The 20,244-nt window shown below is 31.6% G+C and overlaps 1 protein-coding gene across 2 annotated transcripts in view; it reads left to right on the top strand.

Annotated features, from left to right (window-relative positions):
• LOC139518872 (leucine-rich repeat-containing protein 70-like) overlaps positions 1–19,697 on the top strand; it is a 45,284-nt gene extending 25,587 nt beyond the window's left edge. For both annotated transcript variants that reach the window (XM_071310519.1, XM_071310518.1), the window contains exons 6-10: positions 5,988–6,059; positions 9,644–9,718; positions 10,800–10,871; positions 15,891–15,962; positions 19,604–19,697. In XM_071310519.1, the coding sequence (XP_071166620.1) occupies positions 5,988–6,059; positions 9,644–9,718; positions 10,800–10,871; positions 15,891–15,962; positions 19,604–19,682 (370 nt within the window). In that variant the 3' untranslated portion in view covers positions 19,683–19,697. The remainder of the gene's footprint in view (positions 1–5,987; positions 6,060–9,643; positions 9,719–10,799; positions 10,872–15,890; positions 15,963–19,603) is intronic.
• The last annotated feature ends 547 nt before the right edge of the window (positions 19,698–20,244 follow it).

Raw genomic sequence — 20,244 nt, 5'->3', positions numbered from 1 at the left:
GCATGCTACTTCAGATGTAAACAGAAACAGAAGGTTGTTGCCATGGATATCTCTTCCTAGTTTTTTTTTAAATTCTTTAAATGCATTTACTTTACCTTAAATTTTATTTGCATACTAAAAAAACAAAATTACAACTGACTCTTCAGATTTTTAGACACTTTAAAGGTTGCATTTCTGTAAATATTGACAATGCATTTTCCTATAGGAACTACCTTTACGACTAAAACTGTACCACTTGGATTCAGTTGAGGATTATGCCAGGCAATGGGCTAAGCACGAGAAGGAAGACGTAGACACTCTTTCCGAATGGATTAAGGCAGTGAGGTCGTTGATACAAATCAGAATTAAAAAACTGAATTAGTCTATCAATGCCAATGCTACGTCATTCTTTAGAGACCCAAATGTTGCAAAACACCTATCCTACCTTCATGACAAATATGTTGTTGTCCCCGCAGATAAATCCCCAAACAACATCGTTTTTGTGTGTAAAACTCATTACATACTCATCAAAATATACCCTCACGACACTTACCAAAGAGGAAATCTTGGATAATCATAGGTCTGTTCTGTGTTCCTTTGGAATTTCAACCAAAGATGAAATACTGGATCTTCCATCACTGTATTGGATACCTAAACTACATAAGTGTCCTTACAAACAACGGTATATTGCTGGGTCTTCCAAGTGCTCCACGAAACCTCTTTCTAAATTATTAACATCTATTTTATCAGCAATCAAAGACAAGCTTCAAATTTATTGTGAAACTGCCTATTCTAGAGGGGGCGTGAATCAGATGTGGATACTTTAAAATTCCCAAGATCTTTTAGAGTACATACAATCTAACTCTCTTTCATCTTGTAACAGTATTAACACATTTGACTTTTCTACTCTTTACACCAGTATTCCAAATTCCACACTAAGAGACAAATTAAAAGAGTTGGTATTGCTTTGCTTCATAAAAAAGAAAGGCCAACGTAGATACAAGTATCTTGTCTTAGGGAGGGATAAATCCTACTTTGTAAAGGATCACTCTGATTCAAACAAAAAATTCTCTGAAACTGATATTATCAAGATGCTTGATTTCTTGATTGACAATATATTTGTTACGTTCGGAGGTCGTGGTTTTCAACAAACTGTCGGCATTCCAATGGGAACAAACTGTGCCCCTCTACTTGCCGACTTGTTTCTTTATTATAATGAGGCTGAATTCATGCAGGAACTTCTTAGGAAAAAAGATAAGAAGTTAGCAATATCCTTTAACTCTACTTTCTGCTATATAGATGATGTTCTTTTATTAAATAATTCAAAATTTGGTGACTATGTGGAACGCGTCTATCCCATCGAGCTAGAGATAAAAGATACTTCAGATACAGTTAAGTCGGACTCATATCTTGACTTACATCTAGAAATTGACAATGAGGGTCGGTTGAAAACAAAACTTTACGACAAAAGAGATGATTTCAGCTTTCCAATTGTGAACTTTCCATTTCTAAGTAGCAACATTCGAGCAGTACCTGCATACGGGGTATATATCTCCCAATGGTACGATATTCCCGTGCTTGCATTTCCTATCATGATTTTCTTGATAGAGGGTTGCTGCTCACAAGGAAGCTACTAAACCAAGAGTTCCAAATGGTGAAGTTGAAATCATCCCTTCGTAAATTTTACGGACGCCATCACGAGTTGGTTGACCGTTATGGAATAACCGTTTCACAAATGATATCGGATATGTTCCTTACGTCGTAACTACAATCCCCTTCCCTTTCATGAATTTGACCTACCGAATTAGACTATTTACCGGATTTGTTATCATATAAGCAACACGACGGGTGCCACATCTGTACATGATCTGCTACCCGTCCGGAGCACCTGAGATCACCCCATGTTTTTTGGTGGGGTTCGTGTTATTTATTCATTAGTCTTTTATGTTGTGTCATGTGTGCTGTTGTTTGTTTGTCTTTTTTCATGTTTAGCCATGGCGTTGTCAGTTTATTTTAGATTTTTGAGTTTGACTGTCCCTTTGGTATCTTTCGTCCCTCTTTGACTATGAAGTTTTGAAAAAATCTTATCCTACATTGGAAAGTTCATATGCCATTCTAATTTTTTTTCAAAGGTCAAAATATAGGGCTGTGCGGCATATTTCCAACGTTTATATGCCCAGAACTTTTAAGAGTTTTAACTAACACTAAATTTCTTAAATACCTCTGCCTAGAGTATAGAGTTACCAAAGATTTCAATATAAAAAATATTCACATGTACATTTACTGGTAACATTCTTAAGTTATGTCTCTGTGAGATTCAAGCTACAGATCAGAACTTGGAACTAGTATGACAACAAAATTAATTATCTATGAATATTCTAAATCTCACAAAAAGAGGCGTGGTTTGAGAATCAGCTGTATTTACAAAGTGCAACCTATAATTCAGATCTGTAATACAAAATTAAAAAAAAAAAACATCAATTCATGAATTGCTTTCCATTACAGGTATTCAAAAGAATCATAAAGAACATAAAACAAACTTCTAGATTAACTATCTCTCTCCGTTTACGTTTCTACTTTTTAATTCATAAAAAATGCTTGAGTCAACAGCTTGTGGAAATTTCTCTTATCGTCGGAACGTTTACAAGATCTACTGTAACGGAGACCGTTAAGACCCCAAACCTGCATGATTAAAGAGCTTTCATTTTAAACATTACAAGGCGTCGAATCAAAAATTTTAAAATTAGAATTTATCTTCAGTCGGGGATCGTCCAGTTGTTTAGGTCTTTTGTAGTGAGGTACTAACATGAATTACAATATCAATCATTAACCGAAGGTATAATCTATTATATCAATTCAGAACCTACAAATTAATGTTACCTACAAAAATTGAGATTACTGAACTTCTAAAGGATCGAGATGGGTTGCGTTGACAGTGTTAGCGTCTCCTATTTTTTTTTAATCCAATCAAATCAGCACACTCCTAATAAGCCAGCTAACAGGAAATTTAACTTGCAAAATATTATAAAAAAAAACTTGAATCTAGTGTATCCATTTAGAGTATTGTATCCCAATATGAAAAGGTTAACTTTTTAAAAATTTCGTTTAGAGTCTTTTTTTTATTTCCGAGATTTATGTTTTTATAAAAAAAAAAAATGGGACTGTTGGAAGATCAATTGTTACATTCTTCATGATACTATCTATGCTAAAAAATATATGAAATTTTTTTTAAATACATTTACAAAACACAATATACGTCAAGATATATAGAATTAAAAATTTACAAAATATTAAAAACCCTGACATTGAATATAACATAGATAAGCTTTACTTACAGAAATGATGGTAAAACTATTTCATTGACATCTTATAAAAAGATAGTGTAAAATAATAAAGGGTAGAACTGAAAATGTATATACATATTTTTCGATTTTCTTGTTCTTCTTCAATAGGTGTCAGGATTGACTAAATGAAAAAAGTACAATAGTGATGTCTCTCATTTGTCCACTTTGACATCAAGAAAATCCTACTCATATCCCGCATAATTTGACCTATACACTGCAAAACTAGTTTTTTTGGCAAATATTTGCAGTGTATGTATCCAATGTTACTGAACACACTAAAGTGGAATATTCGTTGTTTGTGTGTTCAATTTTAATATGCCATACGACTTATTTTTAATGTGAAATTCACTTATTAATCTAGATATATTCATTTTTTTTATATTTTTTGTTATATATGTGACGTGGCTCTGTACTGAGACATCCCTTCATTGTGTTATCGTACTATGGTAAATTTGTGTATTCTTGTCTTTAAATTTTTTGCTGATGTGCTTGGTCTATTTACAATTTTGTACTTCTTTGTTTCATGTTTGTTTGGGTTTTTTTTATTTATTAGGATTGTAACACAATGTTGACTATTTTTGACATTTTTACTAATTATTGCGTTTGTTTTTTCACGCATCGTTGTCAATATAATGGAGTTAGATGCCACTCTCATACAGGTTTAGCTAGCTATAAAACCAGTTGTTATCTATTCGTTTGATATGTTGGAGCTTTTGGTTTTGTCATTTGATAAGGGTCTTTACTTTTTGAATTTTCCTCGGAGTTCAATACTTATGTGATTGTACTTTTTTTAATCTGTTATATAAGATTTAAAAAATCATGAATTGGTTTTTATACCAATTGTAACAAATTTCACAAATATATTTTTTTTAAGAATGAACATTGTAAAACTTGAACACGAATACACAAAGAATTGAGAATAAATGTTTACTGTCGGATTGGGGAATCATCGTGCTAAGTTTAACTCTCTTTTGGCCATCTTGGCATCTCGAGATGTGTTATACGACAAGAAATTCCTACTCGTATCATGCATATTTTGACTTATACACTGCAAAACTAGTATTTTTGGCAAATATTTGCAGTGTATGTATCCAGTTTTACTGAACACACTAAAGTTGAATATTCGTTGTTTGTGTGTTCAAATTTAATATGCCATACGACTCATTTTTAATGTGAAATTCACTTATTAATCTATATATATACATTTGGGAATCAAATGTCATCACTCAGAGGAAGGGAGTAGTTACATATTTTCTAAAAGGGATAAATGCATTAATATTTAGATCAATTGACTGCTGAAATATTGCCATGCATTGTTCTTTTGATAGTGAAGACATCTAACAATGACTTGTCTTCCCTTACACTTGACTAATACATTGATATATTTATAAGGGATAACAGAAAAAAAAGTCTATTGTATCCGATAGATGAACTTTATATATTTGTTTACACCATATCAGTAATTTAACCGAGTATGCCCTATTCCAAATTATGACATGCCTACTGAGAAGGGAATCGTATGGTGGTTGAGGTATGCATAAGAGACTTTAATTCAGTGGTTGTCGTTTGTTTATGTGCTACATATTTTTTTTCGTTAATTTTTTTACATAAATGAGGCCGTTAATATTCTCGGTTGAATTGAAATACATTGTCATTTCGGGGCCTTTTATATCTGGCTATGCGGTATGGGCTTTGCTCATTGATGGGGGCCGTACGGTGACCTATAGTTGTCAATGTCTGTGTCATTTTGGTCTCTTGTGGACAGTTGTCTCGTTGGTATTCATACCACATCTTCTTTTTTTATATAGGAGACTTTTTCCCTATCAACTACATGGTCTCGCTCTTTTTCAGAGTTCATGTGTTATCCTACCCTCATTTTTTATTTGTTCCCTTGTCTTCTTAATCGATGTATCAGATTTGAATTCCGGTAAACTGTGCTTCAAGTTGCTTTAGTTTATTTTATTTTCTAAATGTTCATATACAACAATATGATCCATCTTTAATAGAAATCCAACATTTTACTAATGTAAATGAATGAATCTATAACAAATGTTTACGTATGAAAGCGTACTGTTTTACGTTAAAATTTGACAAATTATCAACACCACACTGTTATGACGTCATTCTAATGTTGTACCCATTATTTATTTAAGTTATATGTTGTGATTTTGTGTACTATTGTCTGTCTGTTTTGTTGGGTTTTTTTTAAGTCGAGGCGTTGTTGGTGTATTTTCGATAAATAAGTGTTAATGTCCTTGTGGTTTCTTTTGACCGTCTTCTATTGATGTAAAGTATTTCTTTGATTGTAACAAAGATTAATTTGTACATTTTTGTGAAAAGTGGATATATAAGAAAGACTAATAGGGGGAAAACAATGGTAGTATAATTAAAAAAATATCAACCGACGTCTAATATGTAAAATACAATATAACAGTTCCAAAAAAGCGATATAGTATCCATTTCTTGTTTGTATCTGCGTTTTTCTTTTTCTGTTCTTCTTAAGGTTTTTTTTTTAATTATTTTCCGCTACTTCAAATCTATACATTCTATTTTGCCCTGTTTAAAGGATGTTTTGATAATTTTATGGCAGAACTCACAAATTGGTCATGTAGTGTATTTAAATCAAACAGTAGCATTAATGTGTAAACATTTTGCATATTTTAGATACTTATCTAACAACAAAATCTCAGAGATTGAAACTGGAGCATTTATGAATCTGGCAGGATTAAACAATCTGTAAGTAAATGTTTAAAACATATTACATCTAAATACATATTAAAAACTGAATGGTAGTGTGATATATATCTAATTAAACTGTTTGCAAAAAAAGTTTTATGCAATGTATATTTACTATACACGTAAAATAGATAAAAATGATAGTCTTCATATTTTAAAATCTACTGTAATGTAGGGTTTATTTAAGAATTGAAAGCGTCTCTTTTTGTAAATTTAATTAATTGTTTTAAAGTGTTGACCGAAGTACAATTTTTAAAATGCGCGGACTCTTTATTTTAAAATTGTTCGCACGGTCAATATGTTTACAAAACAACCAAATTACCAAAAGAAGCATTCAATACTTATAACTACATTTTCGATAAGATCATGAAAACACGATTTCAATCAAGTTTTTATTTTATTTACCTGTGCACGTTATTATGGAAGCTCGTGCCGATGTAAAATGGACATGAAGGTTGACGCGAGCTTACTGTTATCCAATCAAAATAATACATACATGTAATGTTATTTTTTATGATTAAAGTGTGAAACTACAGACTGCGGTTACTTATTATACATTATACATTCGTACATGATTGTGTCGAATCACGGTGCGGAGCTATTAGTTTCAGTTGACATACACGTCATATTGAAGTACTTACTAATCACATATACATTCTGATTAGTTGCTTTATGATGCGACTGAGATGCAGCAACAGCTATTGACTTAAATGAGATAAAGAATTAAAGACTTTTCTTGTCTCAGGATAAGACATCAAATGCTGGAAAATTAACTATGTGTATTTCAGTTCCGATCTACTGTCATTAATTCATGTTTGTTTTATTGCATATATTGCACATCGAATTTCAACAGTGTAATATCAATTACTAATACGATTTGTTTGGCCTGGTTAATCTGCAATGTACGGTTTGTTTTATAACTAACAATGTTTCTATATAATGTTTACAAAAATGCATTATCTGAAGTTTATAACTTCTGCCAATTTAGGCACACCTCCAGAGTCGAGTCTATTTCTAAATGTTTTAGTTTTCAACAAGCAAATTGAACACAATTTAATCGTATCTGACATTTTTCATAGGTAACCTTCTATCATTACTGAACAGCCAGTTCAAAAAATGAAGAAAAGCTCATCTTAATATATATATACAAAATTGATATTCCGATTCTGAGATATCCTGACAGTACAGTGATACTAAGTACTATCAATATACAATATTTTTTTGTGTATCGTAAATATCAGCTGTACGAGGCTAAGAAACCAGTGTAATGCGAGCATCAGCTATGTATGATAACCGACATTCTCAAATTCACAACCATTAATAATTGTAAGTCTTTAGTCTGAATACTTAACCGAACAGTGAAGTTTAAATAGAAACACTTTTCTTTGATAAAAATTACACACAATCGCCAACAATATTGATATAACAGAAATTAACATATTATGTAGCACAAAATTAACACAAAGTTATAGCTGAACCAGCACAAAGATGTATCAGAAATATGAGATAACTTTAATCAATTTGAACATATGCCTACTACATAATTAAATGAACGACACACTACGATAGACAAAACATGTCTGTTCTATTTTGATAAGACGACAACAAAGTCGATTACCGAAGCTAAGGACAAGTATTGTTGAAATCAGTAGTTTATGAGATAAACAATGCATGTCTATCATTAGATGATCACATATTTTAAAGACATTTCAGTATATAATAACAAAAGGACACTTTTCAACTAAATTATCCATGTTTTTGAATGATAGTAAACCAAAAGTAGCCCAAAATGAATTGTAGTACATTGTTTCGTCATGTCAATTTCTCATGAACATATTTACAAATTATTTTTGGAATGTAACTTTAGTTTACAAATCGTAATAAATAAAACTTGATATTCGTTACAGTGAACCAACAGGAATATAATTATTTAAAATAATAAACTCATATGAATGATATTTTTATGCCAAAGTGACAATAACAATGCGTTAAATGAAAAGAAAACTTTATTTGTTTTTCTACAAAATTGCTTGATTACATCTGAAAATTTTTGGTAACTACTCATAGTTTTAGATAAATGTCAAGCCATTTAAGATGATTTTATACTGATAAGGAGAGAGAGATAAAGGTTAAATAGTGTGAGAGAAATATATGGCGGGTTTCAAATTTATGGCAGATCCCTAATCTATGGCAAATATGACATCTCAAACGACAAACAAATCAAATCTATGGCAGATTTGTATTTCTCCAAATCTAGAGCAGATTTAGAAATGTTAAAAGTTTAATTGTGTATTTTGCAATTATATAATTCAGGCTCAATTTAATTTCCTGACGAGTTCAACACAAAGAAAAAATATTTCTAGAAATAATTGCTACGTATTCGAACCAAATTAAAATCGTAAACATTTGTACTTGTGTTTAAGCAGCTAGAAAATGGAAACGTCTTTCATAAAAATTATGGCCAAACGAAAAATAAAACTGCAGACATTTCTTCATCTTAGAGTATCTATTTCATAAATATCAAGCAAATGTCACTTAGTATTATTTTTTTGAAAATTATCGATTTTAGATGAAATGATAGGACATTTATTGAGTGGGAACTCACTTTTGTCCACTAGATGAAATTACCGGATACAGAATTGTCATCTATTTTTAAATAAAAACAAAATGTTTTAACGACGAATTGAAACTGTTAGTTTTTATTTGATTAGATATGAGTGCCAATGAGACAACTCTACATCCAAGTCACAATTTGAATAAAAAAAAACATTATATGTCAAAGTACTGTTTTCAACACGGAGCATTGGCTCACACGTAACAGCAAGCTATAATGGACCCCAAAAATAACTGTGTAAAACCATTCAAACGGGGAAGAAACTAGCTGGTTTTATGAATGGGATAGACAGGTACCATACACAGCTTCGAAAATGATTATTTTTACGGGGTCACATTTCAATTTGAAGTCTGTTTTAAGGTGTATGGTTTCATTATCTACGATTCTTTTTTTTTCGTTGTCATCCCGTTGTCGTACATGTCCAATATTTGTTTAAGACAAGTCATCAGTGGTCGTATTAGTATTGCATTGTTTCCATTTGCACATCATTTGCCATAGATCTGGAAACAACAAAAATACCTCATAGATTAGAAAATCTTGCCGTAGATTAGGATTGTAAAAAATCTGATTAAGTTTGGGATGGCATGACTTCATACTTGTCATAGATCAGGAATATGCCATAGATTTTGAACCCACCATAGATTTGCGTCCTACATATTAGATTCACGACAACTTGTGGAAATACTATTCTTATATATGTTGCTTCTTCAATTGCATAAAAGTCTTTAAGATTCGCTATTAGATTTGATATTGACCACTGTTCTCCTAAAATAGTTTACAAAACAGTGAATATGACAATTGGCATAATACAATTATATATTGATCTTACTTGGATGTATAGTAGCCGTTTCATTAAATGATATTGAGTTTTAAATTTAGACTACCGTAAAAAAAAACTTATTTGTTTTAGAAAATAGTGTCCGTTGATAGCCATGCTTTAATATTTGTACTCATTTAATGATATCTGTAGATATTTGGATCACAACTTAATGACAGAAATGACAAATCGAACGTTTGTAGGAATGACAGGAAACCTTCGTACTTTGTGAGTATAATTAATCCTGTTTTGGCTCCTGATACTTCTAATATAAATTGATCGGCGATACGACATTAATCTACCATAAATGTAGTAGGCAGGGTAAATTATTAATTATGAAAGCAGTTATAATAGGCAAGTTGAATAGTCAACCGATCATTTTAACTTAGAATAATGTGTGTTTTTTCAGCTATATCAAATATAAAACAAAAGATAAGCATGCAATGTGTTTCAGCATATTTAAATTGTTTTAGAATAACATCATGATCTTGAGTCAAACAGAATATTTGTTGACGTTGTGTAGGATTTTATCAACTTTTCGGTTTTCCCTTCATCTGCAAGAGAAAAATGAAGCTGACTTTTGCTCTTGGTTTCAATTTGCCTCACTATTAATTTTTTATTCAATTTGACTTGTTTTTTTAATGAATTGCTTTTATTTAGATGTGGAATTAGTGCCAATGAGACAACTCTCCGTAGACCTTTTTGCATAGAAACAAAATAGTTATATTACATATTCATGCTTGGCGGAATTGGCTAGTTCCAATAATTATTTCAAAAGCTTATAAAAAAGGAATATAAAAAAAAAATATAAGTTCCTTGTGGAACCTATTGAATATTGTATGAGTAATTAAATAATTTGCAAAAAAAAAATGGGAAATAAAAGTATGTGAAGTAATTCAAAAGAGACAGCAGTTCATTCAACATCGAAAGAAAATCGATATACAGACTTATAAGAGGTTAAATCAAGGTAGGTAACACGCTCTGAATATCCTGGAATTTAAAACTGTTGTAAATAATGTATATTTCATTAGTTTATAAACAAACACGTCTATTCAATGTCTCATCAATTTTATGATCGTCAACCCTCTGCCTTGAATCAAAATGTCTTTAATTTAGATTATTGCTGATCTCAAAGGAACGACCTGAAATTTGCAGGCAAAGAACAAAGCTCAATATATTACAAGAGGTTTATAAGCTTAATTCTTATTAACTATAAAATAAAACAAAGGGTTTCTTAAAAAATAACAAGTTTAATTATTTTCTTGATCAAACTAATTTGATTTCGTAATGTTTGACTTTCTTTTTGTAGATCACTCAGCTTCAACGAACTATCACACTTAGAAGATGGGGCGTTTCTTAGAATTTCAGGACTTAATAATCTGTACGTGAGTTTTAAATAAAAATCCAAAACACAATTTTTTTTGTCTTGGTTGACGGAGTAAAAAAACGAGACATATGTATGTTGTTTCCGGCGCTGGCTGCGTCAACAATGTACTAATTTGTGATATGGTCTAGTTTAAGGTGAACTATTAGTGATCAGTCAAAGATATTTGATTTGCAGTTGTATTAGTAGTGACACATCTCATTACCATGGAGACTATTTGGCCCAACCCCCTCAGTTAATGGTCTATTGACTTTGGAACGTTTGCTTAGTTTTCATGTATTAGTTTGTGATAAGGTCAGTTTATGAAAATTTACCTGTGGTAAGTTAATGATAATTGGTATGCAGTTGTATAAACATTGTCAGATCTCATTTCCCTGGAGATTGATTAGCCCCGTCTTATCATTCAATTTTTTCATTTAGAATTCGGTGGCTTTGTTTGGATTGATTTTTCATTTGGGTTCGCAATATAAGCACACTAAGGACTAAGCTGTTCTTTGTAAACAATCACAACCTGTTTGATGATACGTTCAGATTTTATCATAGCCACTTTCCGTTTTGAATTTAGCATTTTTTTGTGATTTTACTGAGTATTTTTATTTGAATCCCAATACATTACCTTTTCGTAAAACGTCTAGAAATAAAAGGTAGCTACATTTTATCACATTAAGTGCAATGTTCGTTTCAAATAATCAGCAAATACATTAAATTATATTGCACATTTAGAAATTCTATGAAAACGCATTCTAATATGAGGTGCCTCTTTTGCTTTGTAAACAACACCGTAATAGCAATCTCGATATATCTACATTTGGCTTAGACTCCAAGATGTACATTATAATGGCTGTTGAATATAACTCCGACCTATATCCACATGTATTGTAACCTATTTGCAAACGCTATGTCTATTTCATTGTGTTGAAAATTACAAGTGAAAAAGACCTACTGTAACTTTATTCTTATTTTTAGGCATAACAAAAAGAATTATTTCATTGGAAATCGTAAAAATGTACAGAATCAAAATTATTTGAAGTTTCATCAATGCTTTTGCGCATTCACGTCATTTTGAAACATGACGTCATACGAATGAAAACGCCACATTTCCATTGCGTTAAAATTTTAAACCCGGCTAAAAAGTAAGATCACAAAAATACTGAACTTCGAGGACAATTCAAAACGGAAAGTCCCTAATCAAATAGCAAAATCAATGATAGAACACATCAAACGAATGAACAACCATTGACATATTCCATCGAGCTAGAGATAAAGGATACTACAGATACAGTTAAGTCGGCTTCATTTCTTGACTTACATCTAGAAATTGACAATGATGGTCGGTTGAAAACAAAACTTTACGACTAAAGAGATGATTCAGCTTTCCAATTGTGAACTGTCCATTTCTAAGTAGCAACATTCCAGCAGCACCTGCACCCTGGGTATATATCTCCCAATTGATACGATAGTTCCGTGCTTGCATTTCCTATCATGATTTTCTTGATAGAGGGTTGCTGCTCACAAGGAAGCTATTAAACCAAGAGTTCCAAATGGTGAAGTTACAATCATCCCTTCGTAAATTTTACGGACGCCATCATGAGTTGGTTGACTGTTATGGAATAACCGTTTCACAAATGATATCGGATATGTTCCTTACGTCGTAACTACAATCCCCTTCCCTTTCATGAATGTGACCTACCGAATTAGACTATTTACCGGATTTGTTATCACATAAGCAACACGACGGGTGCCACACGTGGAGCATGATCTGCTTACCCTTCCGGAGCACCTGAGATCACCGTTAGTTTTTTGGTGGGGTTCGTGTTGTTTATTCTTTGGTTTTCTATGTTGTGTCATGTGTGCTGTTGTTTGTTTGTCTTTTTCATTTTTATCCATGGCGTTGTCAGTTTGTTTTAGATTTATGAGTTTGACTGTCTCTCTTGTATCTTTCGTCCCTTTTTCCTGACTTTGTACAGACATTTACAAATGTAAAAAAAAATGGTGGATTAACCCTTTTTTAAAGCGCAAAACTTCTCATTTGTATGACAGTCGCATCAGTATTGAAACCTGGATAACACATACAGCAACACGAACCCACTAAAACTGGGGTGATCTCGGATGCCCCAGAAGGATAAGTAGATCCTGCTCAACACGCGGCATTCGTCGTGTTGCTAATATTATAACAAAGCCAGTAAATAGTCTTACTCGGTAGGTCACAATCGTAAGAAAGGAATGGGACGTAGTTACGACATAACAAACCTATCCGATATGATCTGTGAGACGGATATTCCTAAACGGTCAATCAGATCTCAATGGCGTCCGAACAATTTACAAATTAATGATTTCAACTTCACGATTTGGAAATCTTGGTCTACAAATCATAATTTAGAAGCCGAAGTCATCTCTTTTGTCGTAAAGTTCTGTTTTCAATCTGACCCTCATAGTCAATATCTAAAAATAAGTCCTAATCAAATGGCAAAAGCTAAAATATGTTATACAGCATTAAAATAAAATTTGAGGTGTTGCTTTTTATTTTATTTTGCATTATTACACAAAATTTAGTCCTGGTATCTACGATGATTTTATTTACTGATTTCAGCAAATCAGCATGGCGGCCCCTTCGTAACAAAATGTCAGTCATGATTTGACAGTTGCTCACAAGAATAACATGTAAATTAAAAATGGCAAATGTGGGGTTTTAAGAATTCAAATAACCAATCGCATTTTTTCTTACGGTTGTTTAAGAAATGATTCATGCAATCTACAGATTTATATATATTTTTTTACATTTATCGAACAGTGAGTAAAATAGAATAGCCACACACTAGAAATTCCAACATTTTAACGAAATGATTGGTCCTATTAGAATCGAAATAGTTCATGGAAGTCATAGTTTTGATGTTAATTTACATATGGCCTGTGCCGTGGAGTTTGTTAATTTTATCCGTCACGATCGCTCAGGATAATATTCGAATATGACGGCACAGTCCAAGTGGAAGTTCCACCAATTCTGTGGCTTCCATGAATAAGTTCTTAATTGAACTATGTTTTTTATTAAAAAAAAAAGCTTTATTACCTTGAACTATTACAAGAGGGGCGGAATATACCCAAGGGACAGTCAAACTCATAGATCACAAACTGACAACGTCATGGCTAAAAATGAAATAGACAAATAGACAAAGAGAAGTACACGAGACACAACATAGATTTGAAGACTAAGCAACGCGAACCCCGTCAAAAACTGTCAAATGTTATTTTTATTTGATGGATAAAAACACATTTGTAAAAATACATCTTGCTGCCCATGTGGCACTCGTGCTGCTCGCATAAATAAAACCCCAGTGAAAGGTCTTAATCGGTAGGTCCATTCAGGGAAAGGCACAGGATTGTAGTTATATAAATTGTTACATAACTATCGTCATATGTCAAACAGACATTCAATAACTGTCAACGAACTCGTGATGGCGTCCATAAGGTTTCCGAACGAAATCTTGCAAATTTTCACTTGGAACTCTTTGTTCAATAACATTATTGTAAGCATCAACCCTACATAAAGGAAATCATGATAGGTAATCCAACATGTTGTAACACGTGTGGCAAAATTTAGTCCTGGTATCTATGATGAGTTTATTTAAAAACAAATATAAAAAAGCGACCCACATACCTTAAAGGACTTCAGTACGTTGCTTTTATTTTATTTGTCTCTCCTTACACTTGACTAATACATTGATATATTTATAAGGGATAACAGAAAAAACGTCTATTGTATCCGATAGATGAACTTTATATATGTGTTTACACCTTATCAGTAATTTAACCGAGTATGCCCTATTCCAAATTATGACATGCCTACTGAGAAGGGAATCGTATGGTGGGTGAGGTATGCATACGAGAATTTAATTCAGTGCTTGTCGTTTGTTTATGTGTTACATATTTGTTTTTCGTTCATTTTTTTACATAAATAAGGCCATTCGTATTCTCGGTTGAATTGAAATACATTGTCATTTCGGGGCCTTTTATAGCTGGCTATGCAGTATGGGCTTTGCTCATTGCTGGAGGCCGTACGGTGACCTATAGTTGTCAATATCTGTGTCATTTTGGTCTCTTGTGGACAGTTGTCTCGTTGGTATTCATACCACATCTTCTTTTTTTTTATATAGGAGACTTTTTCCCTATCAACGCACCTGGTCTCGCTCTTTTTCAGAGTTCATGTGTTATCCCACCCTCAGTTTGTATTTGTTTCATTGTCTTCTTAATCGATGTATCAGATTTGAATTGCGGTAAACTGTGCTTCAATTTGCTTTAGTTTATTTTATTTTCTAGATGTTCATTATACAACAATATGATCCATCTTTAATAGAAATCCAACATTTTACTAATGTAAATGAATGAATCTATAACAAATGTTTACGTATGAAAGCGTACTGTTTTACGTTAAAATTTGACAAATTATCAACACCACACTGCTATGACGTCATTCTAATGTTGTACCCATTATTTATTTAAATTGTATGTTGTAATTTTGTGTACTATTTGTTTTGTTGGTTTTTATTTTAAGTCGCGGAGTTGTCGGTTTATTTTTGATAAATAAGTATTAATGTCCTTCTGGTTTCTTTTGACCCTCTTTTATTGATGCAAAGTATTTCTTTGATTGTAACAAAGATTAATTTGTACATTTTTGTGAAAAGTGGATATTTAAGAAAGACTAATAGGGGAAAAACGATGGTAGTAAAATTAAAAAGATATCAACCGACAGCTAATTTGTAGTTGTTTACATACAAAATACAATATTACAGTTCCAAAAAAGCGATATAGTGTCCATTTCTTGTTTGTATCTGCGTTTTTCTTTTTCTGTTCTTCTCAAGGTATTTATTTTATTATTTTCCGCTACTTCAAATCTATACATTCTATTTTGCCCTGTTTAAAGGATCTCTTGATAATTTTATGGCAGAACTCACAAATTGGTCATGCAGTGTATTTTAATCAAACAGTAGCATTAATGTGTAAACATTTTGCATATTTTAGATACTTATCTAACAACAAAATCTCAGAGATTGAAACTGGAGCATTTATGAATCTGGCAGGATTAAACAATCTGTAAGTAAATGTTTAAAACATATAACATCTAACTACAAATTAAAAACTGAATGCTAGTGTGATATATATCTAATTAAACTGTTTGCAAAAAAAGTTTTATGCAATGTATATTTACTATACACGTAAAATAGATAAAAATGATAATTTTCATATTTTAAAATCTACTGTAATGTAGGGTTTATTTAAGAATTGAAAGCTTCTCTTTTTTGTAAATTTGATTAATGTTTTAAAGTGTTTACCGAAGTACAATTTTTAAAATGAGCGGACTCTTTATTTTAAAATTGTTCGCACGGTCAATATTTTTACAACACAATAAAATTACCAAAAGAAGCATTCAATAGGTATAACTACATTTTTAATAGGATCGTGAAAACACGATTTCAATGAAGTTTTTACTTTATTTACCTGTTCACTTTATTGTGGAAGCTCGTGTCTATGTGAAATGGACATGTAGGTTGATGATATTATGACGCGAGCGTACTGTTAACCAATCAAAATAATACATACATGTAATGTTATTATTTATGATTAAAGTGTGAAACTACAGCCTGCGGTTACTGAAAGTTTCCCTCTTGCAGCATTTTCAATTATTTAAATTACACTCCTCATTTTCCAATTTACCATTCATGTCTGCATAGCATACCGCCATTACTGACATTATACATTCGTACATGATTGTGTCGCATCACGGTGCGGAGCTATTAGTTTCAGTCGACATACACGTCATATTGAAGTATTTACTAATCACATATACATTCTGATTAGTTTCTTTATGATGCGACTGAGATGCAGCAATAGCTATTGACTTAAATGAGATAAAGAATTAAAGACTTTCATCGTCTCAGGATAAGACATCAAATGCTGGAAAATTAACTATGTGTATTTCAGTTCCGAACCACTGTCATTAATTCATGATTGTTTTATTGCATATATTGCACATCGAATTTCAACAGGTTTTTTTTTTGCCTGGTTAATCTGCAATGTACGGTTTGTTTTACAACTAAACCATGTTTACAAAAATGCATTATCTGAAGTTTATAACTTCTGCCAATTTAGGCACACCTCCAGAGTCGAGTCTATTTCTAAACGTTTAATTTTCAACAAGCAAATTGAACACAATTTAATCGTATCCGACATTTTTCATAGGTAACCTTCTATCATTAGTGAACAGCCAGTTCAAAAAATTAAGAAATGTTCATCTTAATATATATACAAGATTGATATTCCGATTCTGAGATATCCTGACAGTACAGTGATACTAAGTAGTATCAATATACAATAAATTGTTCGTGTATCGTAAATATCAGCTGTACGAGGCTAAGAAACCAGTGTAATTCGAGCTTCAGCTATGTATGATAATCGACATTTTCAAATTCACAACCATTGTAAGACTTTAGTCTGAATACTAAACCGAACAGTTAAGTTTAAATAAAAACACTTTTTCTTTGATAAAAATTACACACGATCGCCAACAATATTGATATAACAGAAATTAACATATTATGTAGCACAAAATTAACACAAAGTTATAGCTGAAGCAGCACAAAGATGTATCAGAAATATGAGATAACTTTAATCAATTTGAACATATGCCTACTACATAATTAAATGAACGACAAACTACGATAGACAAAACATGTCTGTTCTATTTTGATAAGACGACAACAAAGTCGATTACTGAAGCTAAGGACAAGTATTGTTGAAATCAGTAGTTTATGAGATAAACAATGCATGTCTAACATTAGATTATCACATATTTTAAAGAGATTTCAGTATATAATAACAAAAGGACACTTTTCAACTAAATTATCCATGTTTGTGAATGATAGTAAACCAAAAGTAGCCCAAAATGAATTGTAGTACATTGATTGATATGTCAATTTCTCATGAACATATTTACAAATTATTTTTGGAATGTAACTTTAGTTTACAAATCATAGTAAAGAAAACTTGATATTCGTTACAGCGAACCAACAAGAATATAATTATTTAAAGCAATAAACTCATATGAATGATATTTTTATGCCAAAGTGACAATTACAATGCGTTAAATGAAAAGAAAACTTTATTTGGTTTTTTACAAAATTGCTTGATTACATCTGAAAATTTTTGGTAACTACTCATAGTTTTAGATTAATGTCAAGCCATTTAAGATGATTTTATACTGATAAGGAGAGAGAGATAAAAGTTAAATAGTGTGAGAGAAATATATAGCGGGTTTCAAATTTATGGCAGATCCCTAATCTATGGCAAATATGACATCTCAAACGACAAACAAATCAAATCTATAGCAAATTTTTATTTCTCCAAATCTAGAGCAGATTTAGAAATGTTAAAAGTTTAATTGTGTATTTTGCAATTATATAATTCAGGCTCAATTTAATTTCCTGACGAAGAACAAATATTGCTAGAAATGATTGCCACGTATTCGAACCAAATTAAAATCGTAAACATTTGTACTTGTGTTTAAGCAGTTAGAAAATGGAAACGTCTTTCATAAAAATTATGGCCAAACGAAAAATAAAACTGCAAACATTTCTTCATCTTAGAGTATCTATTTCATAAATATCAAGCAAATGTCACTTAGTATTATTTTTTTGAAAATTATCGATTTTAGATGAAATGATAGGACATTTATTGAGTGGGAACTCACTTTTGTCCACTAGATTAAATTACCGGATACAAAACTGTCATCTATTTTTAAATAAAAACATAATGTATTAACGACGAATTGATTTTTTTATGAAAATTTAAACTGTTAGTTTTTATTTGATTAGATATGAGTGCCAATGGGACAACTCTCCATCCAAGTCACAATTTGAATAAAAAAAAAACATTATATGTCAAAGTACTGTTTTCAACACGGAGCATTTGCTCACACGTAACAGCAAGCTATAATGGACCACAAAAATAACTATGTTAAACCATTCAAACGGGGAAGTTCCTAGTTGGTTTAGTGATTGGGTTGAACAGGTACCATACACAGCTTCGAAAATGATTATTTTTACGGGGGGATATTTCAATTTTGAAGTCTTTTTTGAGGTGTATGGTTGCATTCTTTACGATTCTTATTTTGATATCATCCCGTTGTCGTACATGTCCACTATTTGTTTAAGACAAGTCAGTGGTCGTATTTGTACTGCATTGTTTCCATTCACATCATTTGCCATAGATTTGGAAACAACAAAAAACCTCATAGATTAGGAAATCTTGCCATAGATTAGGATTGTAAAAAATCTGATTAAGTTTGGGATGGCATGACTTCATACTTGTCATAGATCAGGAATATGCCATAGATTTTGAACCCACCATAGATTTGCGTCCTACATATTAGATTCACGACAACTTGTGGAAATACTATTCTTATATATGTTGCTTGTTCAATTGCATAAAAGTCTTTAAGATTCACTATTAGATTTGATATTGACCACTGTTCTCCTAAAATCGTTTACAAAACAGTGAATATGACAATTGGCATAATACAATTATATATTGATCTTACTTGGATGTATAGTAGCCGTTTTATTAAATGATATTGAGTTTTAAATTTAGACTACCGTACAAAAAGCTTATTTTTTTAGAAAATAGTGTCCGTTGATAGCCATGCTTTAATATTTGTACTCATTTAATGATATCTGTAGATATTTGGATCACAACTTAATGACAGAAATGACAAATCGAACGTTCGTAGGAATGACAGGAAACCTTCGTTCTTTGTGAGTATAATTAATCATGTTTTTGCTCCTGATACTTCTAATATAAATTGATCGGCGATACGACATTAATCTACCATAAATGTAGAAGGCAGAGTAAGTTATTAAATATGAAAGCAGTTATAATAGGCAAGTTGAATAGTCAACCGATAATTTTAACTTGGAATAATGTGTGTTTTTTCAGCTATATCAAATATAAAACAAAAGATAAGCATGCAATGTGTTTCAACATATTTAAATTGTTTAAGAATAACATCATGATCTTGAGTCAAACAGAATATTTGTTGACGTTGTGTAGGATTTTATCAACTTTTCGGTTTTTCCTTCATCTGCAAGAGAAAAATGAAGCTGACTTTTGTTTCTGGTTTCAATTTGCCTCACTTTTTATTTTTTTTATTCAATTTGACTTGTTTTTTTAATGAATTGCTTTTATTTAGATGTGGAATTAGTGCAAATGAGACAACTCTCCGTAGACCTTTTTGCATAGAAACAAAATAGTTATATTACATATTCATGCTTGACGGTATTGGCTAGTTCCAATAATTATTTCAAAAGCTTATAAAAAAGGA

This window comes from Mytilus edulis, chromosome 4, assembly GCF_963676685.1.
Source record: "Mytilus edulis chromosome 4, xbMytEdul2.2, whole genome shotgun sequence".
Classification (NCBI taxonomy): Eukaryota; Metazoa; Mollusca; class Bivalvia; order Mytilida; family Mytilidae; genus Mytilus; species Mytilus edulis.
This window is presented reverse-complemented; position numbering and strand designations above follow the sequence as displayed.